At 45.0% G+C, this 19,230-nt stretch overlaps 2 protein-coding genes across 19 annotated transcripts in view; one reads left to right on the top strand and one right to left on the bottom strand.

The window, feature by feature from the left end:
* The window catches only part of LOC121591162 (ataxin-2 homolog), a 61,171-nt gene extending 48,405 nt beyond the window's left edge, over window positions 1-12,766 (top strand). For 14 of the 18 annotated variants that reach the window (XM_041911594.1, XM_041911591.1, XM_041911597.1 and 11 more), the window contains 7 exons: window positions 798-1,074; window positions 1,152-2,258; window positions 2,335-2,484; window positions 2,558-3,093; window positions 3,202-3,407; window positions 3,488-3,600; window positions 3,768-12,766. In XM_041911594.1, coding sequence (XP_041767528.1) covers window positions 798-1,074; window positions 1,152-2,258; window positions 2,335-2,484; window positions 2,558-3,093; window positions 3,202-3,407; window positions 3,488-3,600; window positions 3,768-3,836 — 2,458 coding nt within the window. In that variant the 3' untranslated portion in view covers window positions 3,837-12,766. The remainder of the gene's footprint in view (window positions 1-797; window positions 1,075-1,151; window positions 2,259-2,334; window positions 2,485-2,557; window positions 3,094-3,201; window positions 3,408-3,487; window positions 3,601-3,767) is intronic. The other 4 variants (XM_041911607.1, XM_041911606.1, XM_041911608.1 and 1 more) reach the window with 4 other exon arrangements.
* A 389-nt stretch (window positions 12,767-13,155) lies between these two features.
* On the bottom strand, window positions 13,156-15,200 carry LOC121591167 (beta-catenin-like protein 1). Its single transcript, XM_041911613.1, has 3 exons — window positions 15,051-15,200; window positions 13,581-14,981; window positions 13,156-13,508 (listed from the first exon to the last, which is right to left on the bottom strand). Exons 1-3 carry the CDS (start codon window positions 15,078-15,080, stop codon window positions 13,227-13,229), a joined length of 1,713 nt encoding a protein of 570 aa, XP_041767547.1. The 5' UTR covers window positions 15,081-15,200; the 3' UTR covers window positions 13,156-13,226.
* Between the last annotated feature and the right edge of the window lie 4,030 nt (window positions 15,201-19,230).

Genomic DNA, 19,230 nt, shown 5'->3' with positions numbered 1-19,230 from the left:
TGCTTTTTGTCCTTTGTGGTAAATTTATTGCAAATATCAAACTGAACTGAACTTCAAAATCCAAACAAATATATGAAAAAAAAACCAAACTGATATGTACAACCTGCCACCACCACCAACCATCACCACTACAACCTTACCACCAAATATTTAAAAAAATATATAATAATAACCCTACCTGCGTGTACTACCTCTCTACTACTAATACTACCTATTGCTACCCCCATCTTCAACCACCGAAATGATGCAACCCATCCAATATACTGCTACCGAATGTGTGAACCCGATCATCCCCACTCCTGGTCCTGGCAACCCCCGAATCGCTACTATACACACATACACACACACACACCTTACCTTATGACCGTGAAAAATGCGTGTTTCGTCTTCTCTGTATCACCGTTATCAACATTGATGCCCGTGCTAATGCGAACAACAACAACAACAACTATTATTACTTACTGCCTGGTTACGTTTCTTGAAACTGGTTGCAAAACTCGCTTTAATTTTGTAACTTCTTTACTCTTGTAAAAATATTGCGACCCTGGTTTTGTAATCGTTACATTGTTGTGCTTCATTAACCCTCAATGCACCTGTTGATTTTTTTTACCTTAAATGTTGGTTACCTTCATTGTATCGGTGGTGTACTGCTGCTACTACTACTACTACTACTACCAACTATGTTAAACACACAATCACACACATCCCTCCGGTTCCTCCAAATCCTCCGAATTTCCGAACAACCACCTCCATGCCTCCATGGCTACCAAAAAAAAAAAAACCCGCCCACCGCGCAGTGACAGCGGCAGTAGTCCGAAAGAGTCATCCTTCACCTACACCTCCAAGTCCCCGCCGGTGCAGTTGCATTCCCCTCCCATAGCGGGCCGCCCGACGGCGGCCACCATACTAATGCCTTACGGTGCTGCTGACGATGGTAGTATTAATAATAGATCTCAACAAATTCATAGAGCCGGCCCGAGCCACATTGACCGACACCGGATCAATATGGGCGGTAATAGTATGCAGGAGCGCAACCGGCACACGATGAGTGCGTCCTCGATCGATCGCCATCTGGTGAGTTCCTCCTCGATGGTTTGGCCACTGCCCGGCAAATGTTTTTAATTGCTTCACCTTTTTTTTTGCGTTTACAGAATCACTTCGAGGGTCCATCCAACTCGACGCGCGGCGCGGATCTGCACGGTGGCGGCGACGCACGCTCGGTCCTGTCGATGGACTCGATGCGCAACAGCCGCGACAACAACGGTGGCGCCCGCGAGCGCTTCAGCCCGCACTATCACCCCGGTGGTGGTAGTGGTGGTGGGGGTGGGAGCGGCGGCGGCAATGGTTCCGGTCCAGCCGGTGGAAGCAATCAGGGCTCGTCGCCCCCGTACTGCCCGGTCGACGGGATCGGGGGCAACGGTGGCATCAAATCGGACAGCCCGTCGCGCAAGCGGCGACGTGTTTCGTCCCGGCTGCCGAGCCAATCGCCGCCGGCCGCCATCTGGGAGCAGCGCCGTTCGCCCCGCAACGGTGGCGGCATGATGTCGCTGATGGGCACGAGCGGCGCTAATGGCGGTGGGAATGGGCAGGGCAGCAACGGTGGCTTGGGAAACCATGGCATGAACGGGCACCACAGCATGTCCCAGCAGCAGCAGCAGCAGCAGCAGCAGCAGCAACAGCCACAATCATCGCAAAGCGGTCAGCAGCAGCAGCTGGTACCGCCGCAACTGCACCACCGTGACCATCCGCAGCCGCATCATCATCACCCGATGCACCATCATCACCATCACTCGCAGCAGCAGCAACAGCAGCAACAACAGCAGCAGCAGCAGTCTCATCATCACACGAACGGGGGAGGATCGCATCTGCACCCGAGCTCGGGCGGTGGTCTGGCGGCAGCCGTCATATCGCAGCTGCAGTCCCACGCACACCATCCGCAGGGCAGTCCGCCGATCCGGCGGCCCCGCTTCCACCGTGATCAGCAATCGCAGCAGCAACAGCAGCCTCAGCAGCAGCAACAGCAGCAGCCGCAACAGCAGCAACGTCCCTGGGAGTCGCTGACGCAGGTGTTCCAGCAGGCTCCGGCCGCGCAGGCCCAACATCAACATCCGGCCTCCTCGCTGATGGTCGACATTAACCAGGTGCCGGTCAGTCTGCCGCTCGGCCATCACCACGAGCAGCTGTGGACGTACTCGGCCGGGCCGCACATTTCAATCTGCTCCGGGCACCCGGCCGCACCGCACTTGCCACCGTGTCAGGTGAGGGGACGGCAGCGCTCCCTGCTCTGGAGCTCTTTAACAGCTTGACTAACACCACTGTCCGCACGTTTTGCAGGTCCATGGCGTGTACTCGCAACCGTTTGCACAGACCTGCGGTATTGGCGGGCATTTCGGAGGCTTTGCCTCGTCCGCTGGGCCGGCACTGGCCGTTCCGCATCCGCCACCGCACCAAGCGCACTACCAGCATCCCCATCTGGCACAGCAGGTAAGTGAATGGCGGGCGTCAGATTAGATTTCCTCATGTATTTACTTCACCCCCCATTTTCCCGTTTCCGTAGCGCACCGACGGCTTGACGCTGGACGGATTGGAGCATGCCGGCGGGTCACCGTTGCACCTGTCGCCGCTCGCCACGCACGCGCACCATCTGCACGGTGCCTCGCCGCAGATGACGCAGCTGACCGCGGCGGCCCAACCGATCTACATTTCCACCGAGGTAAGTGCCGTGGGCAGTGAGGTGCCCCGAACGGGCGTCACACCCGCCGGAACACTGATCCCACTGATCGCGAACGTCCCGCAGGGTCGCAACTATGAGATACTGCACCGGACGGTTCGCCGGGCGATCACGGCACCGCGGCGCAACTTTGCCCGCTTCCACTGGCCCGGCCCACCGCCGCCGCCGCCGCCACCGCCGCCACCGGCGCACCATCAGCACCACCATCCGGGCCACCACCCGACGCATCACCATCGGCCCCACGCGCCACCACCGCCGGCCGCCCTGCAGGCCCATCCGCAGCCGCTCGGCCATCCGCAGCCGGCCCACGTCACGCTGTCGGCCACCACGTCCGCCTACTCGGGCATACTGCTGAACTTCCTGTAAGTGTGCGATAGGCAGCTGTACATGCCGGCAAGGCCGGCGATCCTTTCCCGACCGCCCTCCCTTCCGCCCCGGAAGTATTCGCCGGACCGCTAACACTAACCCAGACCCGTCCGATGCCCTTTCAGAGCGATGTTCCCGCTGTCCTCGTACGGTCCGCCGGACCTGAACTCGCCGGACTCGAACGAGACGGAAAATTACGAAGCGCTGCTCAGCCTAGCCGAGCGTCTGGGCGAGGCGAAACCGCGCGGTCTGGCACGGCCCGAAATCGACCAGCTGCCGAGCTACAAGTTCAACGCAGAAACTCACACCGGTAAGAAGGGAGCAGCGTAAAGCGAACAGGTGGATGTCGTTGCTCACGTGCTTCTCTAACATGGATCCGTTCCGTTTTAGGTGATCAAACATCGTGCGTGGTTTGCATGTGTGATTTCGAGGCTCGTCAAATCCTGCGGGTGTTGCCCTGTTCGCACGAGTTCCATGCTAAATGCGTGGATAAGTGGTTGCGGGTAAGTATATAGTGTAGGTGGTAAGAATGGGATGAATTCGCGTTTCTGCCCTACAGATGGCATCAGGACCTCTATGCATTAATTGTATTTGCAGTTGCTCCCAAAATTGCTTTGACCTTAGCGACATCGTCTCATAATAACTATGTTTTCCCTCCCCTGTTTTACAGTCCAATCGCACGTGTCCAATATGCCGCGGCAACGCGTCGGAGTACTTCGAAAGCAGCGAGGAACAGTAATCATGAACACCGCCACAAACCGACGCAATCGAAAGCCATTCGGTAGGTGTGTATGTGTGCTAGCTTTCGGACTGTGGCAAGTTGGTGTTTACTGCCGCGCGGAGGACGGTGTTTATACAAATCTACGTTGTCGTGTTTGTCACCTTTTGCAATATTCTACCAATCAGCGTCTCAGTAAACAAAAACTGCCTCATCAGGAACAGTCCCTGGCAGAGTATGCTTTACGTCTTTCACATTTAAATCGCGCTAGTGACATCCACTGTAGTGTTTGCCACCCACCAACAGGCTGTTGCTTTTTATCTGGCCTCTTCTTGAGCGCAAAATCGCTAAAGTTTTCCTTTCCTCGATAAAGATGTGCGAATCTCAAGCAGCAGTAAGCTCACAAACACATAAAAATACCTTACGAAAGCTTGTTAAGTGGTTTTGTGTAAGTTTTTGCTTTACTAACATCATTTGAATTGCTGCCACCTCAACGTTACTAACGATAACACTTTATAGAAAAGTTTTGCGAGCGAAAACAAGAGTCTGTTGCATGTGGTAACAGGAATAAATCTATGAGCTACATAGGTGGATGTTTCCTTTCCAAATTAGGTTATTGTTTGTAGATGCTTTAGAAGAGTTTGCAAAGGAAATGGATAAATGTGTCCTGCAATTAGGCTACAAACGGAATGGCAATAATACAATGGCAACAACGATGGCAGCGTTATGAATTCAATCTTATTCCTATGTTTTGCACTTGTTTTGCCAGCAGGAGAGCGAGTAAATTCAAACTGCGACGATTCAGCAAACACAAAAGTGCGCTAATGGCGAGCAGCAACCGCAAGCATAACATTAAACTGCAAACTGCAAAACAATGGTTATCCAAGCGAGCAATCGTTGAAACCACGATAGAACCCGGAATGACAATGCAAAAGCCATTTCGCAACCACCCAAGAGCAATAATTAGAAAACAACAAACAAAGCAACCAAGCTCAGTCAACGTATACAACACACAATTGTTTTCATATGCCATAATATAAGTAGCGAATGGGAAACGATATAATACTGCTAACTATGTATAGCGTTACAAACATGCAACAATATTATTATGCAACAACCAAAAAACGAAAAAACTCAAAAAGGAACATTTTTATTCCAATGTCCAATGGCGTCGCGTTTGACAATGGCACTACGTCAACAGTACGGCAAGATTTGATGCAAAATTTTAAAACTTTTAAAGAGTCTTTTAAAGCACCTTACTATTGCTTTTATCGGTATTGTTCTGTTTCAATGCGGTTGTTGTTTCTTCATCATACTTTAACGGTTTTTCGAGTAGTAGATGCGTATCGTAATATTCTTACGTCTGTTTTCTTGCTTAACAAACAAACAACAAACAATATTCTAGTTAAGTTGCATTTTTTTAACACAATTTGTTGTTCGTTTAATCGGCCGGATTACACGCACCGCGGTAGAAGAATGTGTGCCATCACGGGTGGCCTCATAGGTGTATGTCTATATTTAGTGTGTAACCCATGTAAGCAAACGTTCAGCAGTCGGTTCGTGTAGCTGTTTGCATGGTTGTGGTTTTATAGAATCAAAATAATTTTATACTTATCGAAATGCTTGATCAACGAATAACCTGTGCGTACACACCCCTCAAGTCGGTGGTACCAGAAGGAACAGCAATGAACAGTAATGATTGTTAAAACATACGTAGGACCAATGCCATAATAGTCACGATACGATATAAGCAAATAGTATGACCACAAGAGCAAGTTAGAATCTTTTATCTTGTTTTTTTTTTGTTTTATCACTAACAAATCTCTTAATGATCAATTTCAACCAGAGTTACCTTACACATATTGGTTTTGCCTCGATAGCATTTTACATTATAGCAATCGCTTAAGCTCTTTCTTCTACTGTCGCCACCAACGTTATGTTTTGTGTAGGACCAACCCACGAACCTTTAGTTTTTCATAGTTTTGTAATTTAGGTAAGGTCAGATTTTCATGCACTTTTCGTCAGCACTGTTCTGCTCTGCTGCTTATAATGCTTGTTTAACAATCGTTGCACGTGTATGGTCGAGACTGGGCAGAGAACTGGATATTCAAAATCATTCCATTAGGCAAAACATTAAGGCTTGTAAGTCACGCGGATTTGCGACAAACTTCCCGTCAGAGGAGTGCAGATATTTTAAACGTGGTGTTTTGTGTTGTTTCCCTGCATACCTTTTTTAACTGATAATGCATTTTAAAGTTGCTGTGGAAATTCCTATCTTTTTGTTTTGTTTCAATTTATTCTATAAGCACACAATTAGCCCTTTTTTATCTCAGGACAAGTATCGTTTTTTTTTTTATATTTTACAAAAGCAGCAATGCTAGATTTGCAAGTACAGTTTTAGTTGGTATGATCGTGCGCACAGATTTAAATGATGCCGTTAGGTACATTGATTCGAATAACGGATGCAACAATCAGCAAACACAAAACAAAAGAAAAACGCTTTGAATCTTCTGTTCAGTTCCTGGGAGCTTCGATTTATGTTTCACCGGAGGAGCGCTTTATGATCTCGAATGAATTGCATGTGCGCGTACGTGTTTGTGTGTTATTAAACCGTTCGCAAGGAAATCTGTACTATCTATCACGTAGGTTATTTCTATTTTAATAAACATGCACGCACACGCAGACAAACCATGTGGCCCATCCCAACGAGGGTGTGGTCGGTTAAGCAATCATCCCTTTTATTGCCTTTCCATTAACCATAAATGCCATTCAGCTTTATTAATATAGCAGTGTTATAGTTGTTATGCGTTTAGTGATTAATTACTTGTTTCATTAAGTCATATTCTGCTCTTTTTTCAATGCTTTGTTTCGGGGTTAAATGTTTCTGTTTTGTACAAATGTCCAGTGGTGGCTAGCAATTGCATATCGTACATGTTTCTGCGTGTTTTTAAAATCATCACGATGATGTTTGTTGTTGTACATTGAAAAGCCAACAGCAATAAAACCAACCTTTGTTGTATCCGAGAGATGTTACAGCAAAACGTACATTGAAACCAATTTACTCTCTTCCTCTCCTCCAATTGCTCATTCGCACCCGGTAGATTTTAGTTGTGTTCAATGTTGCGTTGCCGAATGCAACGAATGCGTAACAAACAAAACAAAACAAACATAAAGAAGAAAAAAAACGCTAAACCTATTGAATGTGATTTTGGTACAATATTAGCTTAGAGGAAATCGATAAATTGAAACGTTTTGTATGTAGCATGTGTGTGTGTGTGTGCATGTGTGGTAAAAAGGATAAAAAATATGTTTCTAAAAAAATCGTAAAAAAAATCCGTCATCCTAACGCGTCGGTAGAAAAGTAGTTGTGGTGGCGTATGCATTAATGCGCAGGGAATAATACAAATACCAGCACTTTCCATAATCGACACAACAGGTCAGACCCCAGCATGTGTCGCGGATGGAAGTGACGATTGCGGGAAGCTAGTTATATCTTAAATGATGATTATCAATAAGAAGACAAGTACATTTTAAAATGGGATCAATGGATAGGTTTAAAGAGAATCACGCTTATGATGCGCGCTTGTGATGGTTTTCGTATTTCAGTCTGTTTGGTAGTGTTTTTTCTCTCCTTTCTTTCTTGTTTCACTTTGCAAACTTTCTACCGCTCCCTGTAGTTAATAACACTAGCCTCTAATTACAAAAAAAAAACAAATCCCGTAAAAGGGCTATCTTTGCGGGATAGGAGCAACAACAAAAAAAAACTCTCACACACAAGGGCTTTTATTATAAGCCGCGCAGCATGTTTTTTGGACAATATGTAAAACTAACTGTAACTTTCGTACGACACGGCACAAATTCTACTGCTATAGTAGCACCCACTGTTGTTGTAAAATCTCATCTCACCTATCGAAACCACACACCACACTATGCACGCTATGTTGTAATATCGCCTGTAACAGAACTGCCGTGAATGTGTAAAATCCGTACGTGTGAATGAGACCGCGTGTGTGAATGCGATTACGATTATCAGGCCGCATTATCAGGCGACGCCGACAATCGTTTGTGTGTGCAAGGATATGCCGAATGAATGGGGTAATTATTAACAAGGAAGAAAAATGTTTAAGTAAACAAAGTAACAGTAAAGCATTATTGTGTGCCCCTCCTACATTCTGGACTGATCTTTATATATATACATATGATAAAAACAAAAAAAAAACAATAGTACATATAAATATATATATATATATATCTATATACATTACGGTAAAGCAGACGTGTACAATGCAATGAAAAACAAACAAACAAAACGAACGAATAAAAAGAAAAGGGAACGCTCGAAAAGAGTATGCGTATTACCATATATCGAACCATTTTCCACCACCTGCGCAAAAAAAGAGGAAACGAACAACAACATTCCACAGTATTGTCACTAACCCCTTTGAAGCCAAATAGCGAAAAATGCATGTAAACTTAAATTACACCAAATAATACAGAAACAAATGAGAGTGCAGCACACCACACGCAGAGAGGGCAGTAGTGTGAATGCCATCGCCATTGGAAAAAAATCAAACGAAATAACAAAAAAAAAAAAAAACAAAACTAAACTATAGCAAAACTAAATGTGCGCAATTTTGCTGTAGCGTGTGTGTAGAGTGACGTGACTTTTAGTGGTTTCCATGTTGAATAATAAGAGAAAAAGCGAAGAAAAGAGAGAGAGGGAGGAAGGAAGGGAAAAATAGGAACTAACAAAAACATAAGAAAATACATCCGCCCTGTTTAGTAGTCTTTAAAATGCCACTAGCCTTGGTTGTTGCAACAAAAGGCATAAGCGTGTGAAAACAAAACAAAATGCAACAGAAACAACACAGAATTTCCTGCATTCAAAAGTCACAACCAAAAGAAACATATAAACCATCGGCCGCGTTCTAAATACACTCATACACAATACCTTGTATCTTCCTTATATTTTAACAATGTTCAATATTCATTAGTAAATGGGTGACCGAAATCAATCACTGCTAAATTACAGACAGGGCAGGGACAGTGTGCATGAAAGGATAGAACAACAAAAACAACAACAAGAAGAAAAAAACAGGAAATTTTAAACAATGCATTAAAAACCAACAGACAAAATCCCAACCATACGCAAACCACTCACAAAAGTGCACCGGGGATGTAAGAGTTAAAACAAGGCCAGAATTTCAACGTAACACATAGAGAGACAAAACAAAATTTAAAATGCATTTCCGCTGCTGCTAGATGTGATAAACTTTAATGAGGTAAAACAAACAAGTATATATGACAAGAAAGAAAAGCAAAAAAACACAAATAAAAACAAAAACCATTAACATATAGTTTAGTACCATACCAAGATGATGTCCAAGAGAGGGAAGAAAGAGAGAGAGAGAGATAGAACGAGAGATAACAGGAGAAAGAGTGTTGCTAACAAAACAATAAAACTAAATAAACCATCAATGCAAATTTATCTTTCTGGCTAACCATCCCACCACCCTCTGCTCTGCCATATTACTATCGCTACACCCCCTCTGCCCTCCACCATGCATGCTCCAATGCTATTATTTAGTTATGCTTAAATGCGTTTAAAAATGCGTCTGTTTGCCATTTCATAAGAGCACAAACAATATTCGCTCGACACACGTTCCGTAGACACGTCATCCTTAACATCCTTCTACACGGAGTATACCTAAGTTATACTAATCCGGCTCAGCGTACGTACATGCATACACAGCCAACACAGTTTATGGTGGTGTAATCGCTTTGCGACAGCCCCCAAGGGTACGCCTACTATGCGTGCACTAGCGCATGCACTATGTATCTGTTTGCGTCCGATTTTTCTTACAATTGCCATATTTGCATCCAATGTTTTATTCGTTATCTCCTGATTGTGTTTGTGGATGTGTATGTGTGTGTGTTTTTTCCTCATGTTCATAGTAACGCATGCATTGATAGTGTATCTACAAAGCGATTCTTTGTAGAAAGAGTGAGAAAATCTATCGGAAAAAACGTATGTCGGGTGGATATAACACAACTACCCAAATCAAAACATAAGAAATAAGTGATAGCAAAAACCTAGAAATGATTGATCATTGCTGCTGCTTCACGATGGTTCTTTCCCACCTGTCGTCAGCGTCTAGTTGCATGATGTGGTGTCGCGTCCACGCACTACGAGCTTCTAATCAATTCGTGGTATCCATTACTGTGTGAATTTTGGCGCATACGACCTGTACATAGCTTCGTTCGTCCAATACAAATAGTGTCAGCAATTCGATAAGTCCATAATCTTACACGTGCACGTGCATCGTGTAGTACGAGTACGGAATGCAATAGCAGCGATCGTAGGGGAGGAGTAGGGAACAAACAAACAAAAATGCAACACTTCACAATGGCAATAAACGGAAACAGTGTAGTTTTCCTTTGATGTAGCTTACTTATTACGAGTAAAACCTCACCGGGAAAACAAAAAAAATAAATATACATCCAATGCCAATAGCCTGTACGATGTGCGCTAGTTTAATATGGTGTAACGATAGTAGTGGCGTTATGGCACAGCAAAAGCAAAAAGACTATTAAGGAAAACATTATTTAGCAAACCACTGCAACAACAACAAAAAACCGAAAACTCACTCGATTCACACACACACACAGTTACAAATTTGCAACAACAAATGAAAAATGCAGCCTCTTAGAGACAAGTGCGCTGTAGCATGTATAAAATATCTATATTTTGGGTGTGCCTTTTTATACATTGTACAATTTTGAATGTGGCCACGTAATGATGTAAATGTATTTGAAAAATTAAACCAATGAAAAACAAAAGGAAAGCAACAAAAAGAAGAAAAAAACAACATAAAAAAATATTAATATCGAAAGTATATTGCAAACTAGATACTTGTTTTGGTAATGTTTTATTCTTCCGTTGGAACGTGTTGTTTGATTTGTGTTGGGCTTGCTATTGTTTTCTATCACTCTCTCTCTTCATATATATTTGCGTTTGTTTCTCCCACCTTTATAATAGTATATTCGCTGAATGTGTCTACACTTTTATATTCTTAAAACGGTTTTAAGTTCGTGTAGTGTAAACAATGTGTTTTTTTTTGTATTGTTTTATCATTTGTTTTGTCGGCAGATTGCATAATAGTTGTAGTTGAATCTGCCAGCAAAATACGTTTACTCTATTATGGGGCTTTGATTTTACTACACACTTATAGCCATATTTCGCATTCACATGGTGATTTGTATTGTCTGTTTCAAATTTTTATACCTTATTTACGCTCTTGCTTTTCAACAACATATTTGCCAACTAGAAAACTATTGATGTGTAAAGCGTGTTATGCATCTATTAAGAAGCGCTTTTTTTATTCTTATCCACGTTTTTTCCTCTCTTATACTAGCTTTAATTCCTACTTGCCCTCACATTACGAGGGTTTTCTGTCTTTTGTTCCCGGTTTCGATTACACCATTGCTATGTTTCTATCTATATATTTGAGAATGATAAGTGTGTTGTGTGAGTTATCTAATTGCGAGCCGTTACGAGACGGAAGTATATTCGTTTGCTTGCTTGGAATCGTGTAAAATAAAAAAACGGGTTCACTGCTTTCACTCTCTGCCAGCGTTAGCAGAGAATGTAATCTTTCCTAGCCTCTTCCTAGTTGGTTCTTTGAATGGTTCTGTCTTACGAGAGCATACAATAGTTTGTTGGGAACTTTCTCCATCGTTTCACCTTCTGTTCACACGCTGTACGTTGTCCTGCGTTAATATATATATTTAGTCGAAGGCGTATTATCGCTGGCATTAGTACGTAGCAAAAAACAAAAGCAAAAAAAAATCGAATGTCTCTTCTTTCCAACTGTTCATCATCCATCTCTGTATGCAATGTACTGTTGTTGTTACTACCAAATTGCTACACTTCTCGTACAACTAACCAACGGTGTTTGGAGGTGCATTCTATTTGTCTTTTTTTATACAATTTATATACATATCTAGCTGTATCTGTTCGTGTAGATCATGTTGTTTGTGCAAGTATCATCATTTGGGACTGCTGCTCTGCTCCTCCATTTATCACTTGTTTGACCCATCGCCCTGTGTGACGAGCACGGGTGCGTGTGTGCGTGCGCTTCGGATATCCTAGTTCCGTTTCCCTACTACTCCTATTTGCTACATGCTTGTACTAAACATGCGTTTAAGGTTTAATCTTTTGGAGAGAAAAAAAAAACATCCACCAATACGATTAGTGCACTGTGCACCACGCAGACATTAGACGGCGCGAGGCGCTTTATGTGGATTGGAACGCATCAAGCCGGCCACAAGCAAACGATAGCACATCAAACTGCGTATGATTGAATGATTGTTTGAAAATTGTACGTACCTAGCGAAGTGGTGTAAAATATTCGGAAAAAGGAAGCTTATCAATGGGCGACAGTAATTATGCTGCAATATGTGCCCGTTTGCAGTTCAGCCAAGGGCGAACGATCCACAGTTCCAATGGCAAGACCGCATTTTTGGCCGATACTGTTCGATACATTTGGCGGATCAGGTACAATTGATGCAATAATATACTAATCACAGTAAGTAGGAACATATGGAACTAGAAAGAAGAAGAAAAAAAAACGATGTCTATTACACACCACAGTATCAAACAAGAAAAAGCGCAGCCACACATAATGTGGTCCGAAATGTAGTCAAATCAGAACAGAACAGGTAGATGTGAAGTGAAAATAGAAACTCCTTTCAAGACAGAACTAGGAAGAGGAGCACCGGGGACTACAATGAAGCAAATTTGACGATAATGTAAAGAAACACACACACACACACACACTTATTTGGGCCCCTTTTAGCCAAGCCAAGAGCAAACGAAACAAAATAACATCATTCACTTCCTGCAACACTTACCGAAAATGAAATCCAATAAAGATGCGTATATAATTGTCGATTGGTGTTGGTTTTGCGAGTAAGTCACTTCTTCCGCCACCGTTGTACGTTCCGCCATTTAGCCAAGGAATGAGTAAGTGACAATACTTAAAAGGTTTGGCTAAATATCGTGAACGCGATTGCTGGGTATGTTTTACACCATCGCAGTTCACACTGGAATTTTGGGCTGTGGTGATCAGTGTTCGCATCATGCTCTGTTGGCAGTGAGTGGTTGAATCTAGCGATGTGTCCTTATTAGTTTGTGAAATTTGAAGAATAGCAAAACTTTATACTTCCTGTAGTGAGCTGAAGTTCTTTCACAGAACTGTCCTGGGGTAAGTAGAGCGACCAAACTAGCGGCCCGATTTGAACAACACTATTTCAATTCAACTGAATTCCATGGAAATGCTTTTCCATTTTTCGAGTCATTTCCGGTTTATTGAACGTTGTATGAGGGTTTTATAATCGAGCGCTAACCTATTAGAACCGATCGATCAGCTGCAGTATGTGGGACTGCTCCTGTTCGCGCCAATCGCTATCGTTAGCGTCGCCCAAATTGCCCGCATACTCGCGCATCACGTTGCGTATCATTTTCATCGACCCGTTGTGCAGGTTCAGAATCTTCAGGACGCGCTGCTTCACCACATCCGTGCAGCTGATCTCGAGGATCACGTAATCGACCAGCTGCAGTGTGAAGAGTCCGCCGGAGAGACGCTTCACGTACACCATGTCGTCGTCCTGCTCCTCGTCCTCATTGTTGCGCTGGGAGGGGGGAAAGAGAACACCGTTAAAACGTTGCAATAGACTGTTGGCATCGCTCTGTAAGCCACTTACCAGCTCCTGATCGATCTCACGGTCCATCGCTTCCACCTTGTCCAAATACTTGCGGTGCAGTTCCATCAGTCGTTCCACCTTCTCGAAATCGTTCTCGGTAAACTTCGACAGCAAGCGCTGCCGCTGCGAGCCTTTGCAGTTGCGCAGCATGCTGGCAATGATGGAGACGATGTGCTCCTCGTGCTCGTCCGTGCTGAGCAGGCGCTTCTTGCTCCGTTTCGGCGTCTTCATGAACAGCGGAAAGATCGTGCGCAGGCCGAGAATGTCGACGAACTTGTTGCAATTGTCGCGCCCGTCCGGTCCGGCCATCGCGTGATCCAGCACCTTCAGCGACCCGTTGCGCGAGAGCTTCTTCTCGCGCAGCATCAGGTTCATCAGCTGCAGACCCTCGCCTTTGAGAAACTTTTCCCGATTCTCCTTCGCCATCAGCGCCGAGCAGAGGCTGTTGAACAGGTTCTCCATAAACTCTTGCTCCTCCGCCGAGCTCGGATCGTGTCGCTTGTAGACGGCCAGCTGCTGCAGCAGCACATCGATGCCGTCTATGTTGCCCAGCGTGATGCGGTTCGCGTTCGTGTCCTGCACCAGTATCGACAGCATTTCGCTGCAGTACAGCTTGTTCGCGTCGAACGGCATCTTGGCGCGCAGCCGCTTCAGAATCCACTGCAGCAAGCCCTGTTCGGCCACTTCCTTCGCAATGTCGGCCTTCACCTCGATCAGATTCTCGAAGATGGCGAGCGTGTTGTGCACACCGTCCGCTTCCTCCTTCACAGACTCATCCAACCGCTCCAGGTTCTGCACGAGCAGTCCGGCAGCCTGCTGGTTGCGCAGCGCCTCGATCAGCGTCTCCGTACCGTCCAGGCTTTCGTGCAGGATGTCCACATCGGTAAGCTCCTGGAGCAGATTGACCACCGCCACGCTGATGTCCGAGTTTTGGTGCGACAGCAGGTCCAGCAAACTGGCCACACCGTTCAGCTCGACCAGCAGCGGGTACAGATCCGGCACGGTGGCGACCGCGTGCAGCTCCTGGATGGCGTCGTTCAGCTCAATCTCGCTTTCCATGAACTTTTCCGCACTGTCCGGAAACTTGATGCGCATCTCTTGGTTCTTCAGCACGCGCTTTTCGAACAGCAGCAGCATCCGTTTGAGGCCACCCTCATCCAGCACCTCTCCGTCGGGCTCCTCGGTTTCGACAAATTTCAGAATGTTCAGCCGTTCCTCCTCGCTGATTTGTGGCTCCTTGGTGGGCAGTGCGGGGATTCCTCGCGCGCTTACGCTCTGTTCCGTTCGGGTGACCTTTTTTGGGGGTTGGCTGCGGGCTGCCGGTTCCGGGGAGTGTTCATCGTCGTCGTCGTTTTGCTGATCCCTTTCAAAATCGGACGGGCGCTTTGGGGTTTGCTCGGGCTGCGAGAAGTGGTAAAGAGCGGTGAGGAAGCTGTGAATGCAGTAAAATCGATATTAAATATCACTTACCTTGAAAGAAAGCAGCTCTCCGACATCCATCGTGCTCAGTGCGTCTGGTGGCTGTGCGGTTTGTTTTCAGCGAGCAGAATGTAAACAATTCGACAGTTCCCCGCACCCTCCCTCAGAAACCAACGCTCCCCGTCGAAAACCGTCGCAAAACGTCAAAAAACCGTCGCAAGTACTTAAAACCGACGTCGCCAGAGAGGGAAATTTGCACCGTTTTTAACGCTGTGGCGACGGTTGTTGTGACGTTTCGCGACGGTTTGTGAGGCTTGTGGGAAACTGCTCGGCACTGCCCTGTCGGAAATAGTGACAGAAGAGCGCGAGATTGAACTGTCAAACAGCTCGGTACCAAATTTGAAATTACCGTTGGCACGGGCCGTTGCTGCTACAAAGCGCAGACATGATCAACGCAAGTGATAAGAAACGTAGCAGATGGTCTGTAAACATTGATATAAAACCACATAAATGGATTTCTGATTTGGTTGCCCAAATTCATCGAACTGTTCAACAAACGCCAGGAACGAAAGTTTTAAAATTGTGTACTTTTTATTTCCTATACACAACATTTACATTTAACAAAGCATTATATATCTCATATATTTTCCTCATTGTGTTGTTACTCTCATTCCTTTTATTCTCCTGCGTTGGCTCGTTCCCTCCCCCGTTTCCTCTTGATTACTATCGGTCTACCGCCATTGTTGTAAGCCCCCTCTCGCTGTATGCAAGGGCATTGAATTAGTGTTGGTTGATTCATTTTCTTTCCATTAGTAATATTCTTAGAAGGATTCAATTAATGAATTAATAAATTTAAATATATGCTATAGTGACACTTTATCATCTGTTGTCCTGCGAGCTGTGTAGCTCTCCCTCCTCGCAACCCTCGCGCGCGCTCCTTTTCTGTTCGCGTGGCTCCTTCCGCCCTATCTGCCCCAGAATCTGCCGCCGCTTGCATACTGTAACGTTTCATAATTGGCCAATTTCTACTAGCTCTAGTACTGAGTATTTAATCTAACCATCGAACAGAGTACGTTCCGCATTTAATGCGCTATCAGATTCGCTCCCTTAATTCATGCTGTAGGCGCAATACGAGGAAGTAAACCATAACCATATCGGTGCCTGCGGTGCCACCGAGCAGCAGTATTGTTGAGATTAAAGGACCAATATGTTTCGCAGTGTAACTGAAGTTAGGTAGATAAAAAGGGTTGGATTTTGGTTTTATTGTTCTTATTTATCTGCAGCTTTTGCTTAGTTGTTGTGGTGTGTGAAGCGTTACTTAGTATGAACATGTAGAATTCGTTGCAAGGTTTGCTCGTACTCTTGTTACGCATACACATCGCCGACATCGTTTGTAATAGAACGAATCGAAAAGCAATGCAGTGTCGTACAATCGCGCATGGAAATGAATGCAATACATATGTGGATTAACTGTGGTTTAGTGGTAAGTTGCCTTTTCTAGTCCGTTAAATGGTGCTTTACATAGTGCCGGCCTCTGCCATCGTTCCTTGCGTCTTGCCGCGCGTGTTACTATTTGATTTGATTGAAAAAATCGTAGCCCGTACTATTCTCTTGTGTTGCATTGTGCACATAGCCTCACGGAAAGGCCAGACCATTGCGCAGCCTTTGCTCTGTGGAATGCAATATTTAGTTTGTAGTTTTGTTTCATTTGTTGTTTGGTTGTTTGTTTTCCTTTTTTTCCTTGGTGCAGATCTCAGGATCAGCCACCCACTTATTACGCTACAATATATCGCTAATAGAAGCTTAAATGTAAAGGATCTGAACGTTATTCAGCGTAACCCCCGCACAAACATAGGTTGTATTTAGAAAGAGTGTGTACTTAAAGGATCAATTTGTTCTCTTTCCCCGCTGCTTCTAGTTATTGATTAACTGCTACTACATCTCTCATTAAGTGCTGCTACGAAGAATTGTGATTGTTTCGTATCGGTAACGGGAAGGAACGCTTCCGAATGCCCTAAGCCGTTGCCGGATTTTAAAATCGGACAGCGTCGCATCGGTCGTTTGCCGCTCCTAGCGTACGTCATTTAGGCCTACTACTTAGCTATGGGTTTGCTCTGAGTCTAACTTCCAACACAACAACGTACATAGCGTTCGATCTACAAATACTGGGGTTTCGTGTGGAAGGATTGCAAGTGCAAGCATTTCGTTCTTAGTACACAGGGCAAAGAATTGTGAATGTTATTAAAGGATGAACTCCTGCAAGAGCTAAAAGCAATCGCAACCACAGATGTGTTTTGATGCCCTTTGCAGCAGATCTTGGCGCACGGTTGTGTTTTCCATTTTCCTCCCGGAGCAACAAGCAACAGCGTGTGCTGGCGTGTGCTGAGTGTCTGGGTTCGTCAATTGTTGCCTCTAGTTTCGTTGAGCTTTTCACCGATGAACGCTGCAGGCTGTGTGCTTTTTGTTTAGTACGCGAAATTCATAATTATACTATCACTTAGTCAAATTTGGAACATGCTTACTAAATACCCCTACTGCTACGCTGTCTGTCTGTCTGTCCGTTTAGCTTTTATCTTGGGTTTTGCTTCCTAATGATTGATAATGTTTGAAAAAACAAATGTCCCGTCTCCCGCTCCCCGTCGCTCTTAGCAACACGTATCAACGTGAGCACGGGCAGAGGAGCGCTCGTTGGCTCGAGGGTGTGGCACACTCCTAATGCTTACACTAAAAACGTCAGCGATCAGCTTACCCTCCTTCTATCTTCAGCTGCTACACTGACTACTGCCCGCTTCTGCAAAGCCCGATTTGCTGATTTGTCACTACTCATTAACGGTGAACGGCTAGCACACGAAACGGAGCAAAAACGAACGCGGTATGCTTGAAAACACACTAAGCTTGATTACTAACGGGCGACCAATTCTCGGTGTGTTCGGCAAGCCTGGGGGGATGAAGAAGATACAGTGGATACATACTCTAAACCGCCAGATGGCCGCAGGGTGCTCGCTAATATCATTTATGTAATTGCAGTTCCTACCACGTTTACTACTCCTTACGGTTATTAATGCCATCAATAGTATTTGCTCTACTGGGGTTTTGCATGTTTGCTGTTTCCAGTTGCTGTGAGTTGGATTTATTCGACCATCACACAACTGGCCATTTTACACCGCTCCACCAGCAATGTGGATCTCACAATAAAAAATATACCTTTCAGAAAACCGGTCATAAAGTCTAAGCTTAAATGATATGTATTATGAATATTATTTTTATCCGTTCGTTCTTTCCTGACCGTTCCTTGGTTTAGCTTGCTGTTGATGCTATGTGTCACACAAACAATCTCTCGCATGGGTTTGGCTCTGAGTTTGGTTGATTTAAGATAACCTCTTGCTTGTTTCGCTTTAAAGGCAGGCAAGTCACAAATAAATAAATCGTATCAATAAAGCTTCAACAGGGAAGAAGCAAACTATACGCGCGTAATGCCATATCTTACGCTCCCCTGGAGGAACAATCAGAACAATTCGATCAGTTCCAAACCCACGAGAACCGTTCTTGTTGTCTTACCCACAGGCCCTCATTGCGCGGTGCGCTCATTAGATCAACCGGCTGCCACTCGCTAGTGCTATACTCGAACAGAAATCGATCTCACTTACACTGTCTAAAACTGTCCCGACATGATTCAGGGTTCACTGAAGGTCCTGTCAGCAGTATCGCGCTTGTGTGTGTGTGTGTGTGTGCAGTTGCCTTTCCTAACTTCGACGCACATACGAGCTTATGCTTGTTTCTGTGACGGGGAGTATTTAGTGGTATTATGGTGGTGTGCTATCAACCGCTTTGCTAGAGACAGAGTCTGCATCGTCCTCGATGTGTGTGTGCGCGCACTATCTGTTCATTTATTATACGTGTCTATTTATATTATTTTCGTCTTCTTTTTATATTTTTCTTCATTTGAAAATTGGTCCATTTTCAACGCGAATCATTGGCCAGTGGGGAAGGAAGGAAGTTTTACTCATCGAGTGCATCGAGAAACGAGTGTTTGGCGGAAACTCAAACCAGGCGAACGCAATGCTATTCTGAGCTGCTCGCTAATTAATCAAACTTCCAAACAAAATGGATTGCCCGATACAACAGCTTTACATATGTGATGCGCTGATGCGAGCACCAAAGCAGAGTAACAGAATGAGAGATAACTTAGTCTAGCTTGTTGGGGACTGCTGGCCACTGTTCACTGCTTGGG

This window comes from Anopheles merus, chromosome 2R (assembly GCF_017562075.2).
Source record: "Anopheles merus strain MAF chromosome 2R, AmerM5.1, whole genome shotgun sequence".
NCBI classification, from domain to species: domain Eukaryota; kingdom Metazoa; phylum Arthropoda; class Insecta; order Diptera; family Culicidae; genus Anopheles; species Anopheles merus.
The sequence above is the reverse complement of the archived record's forward strand: the minus strand, read 5'-3'. Positions and strand labels throughout refer to the sequence as shown.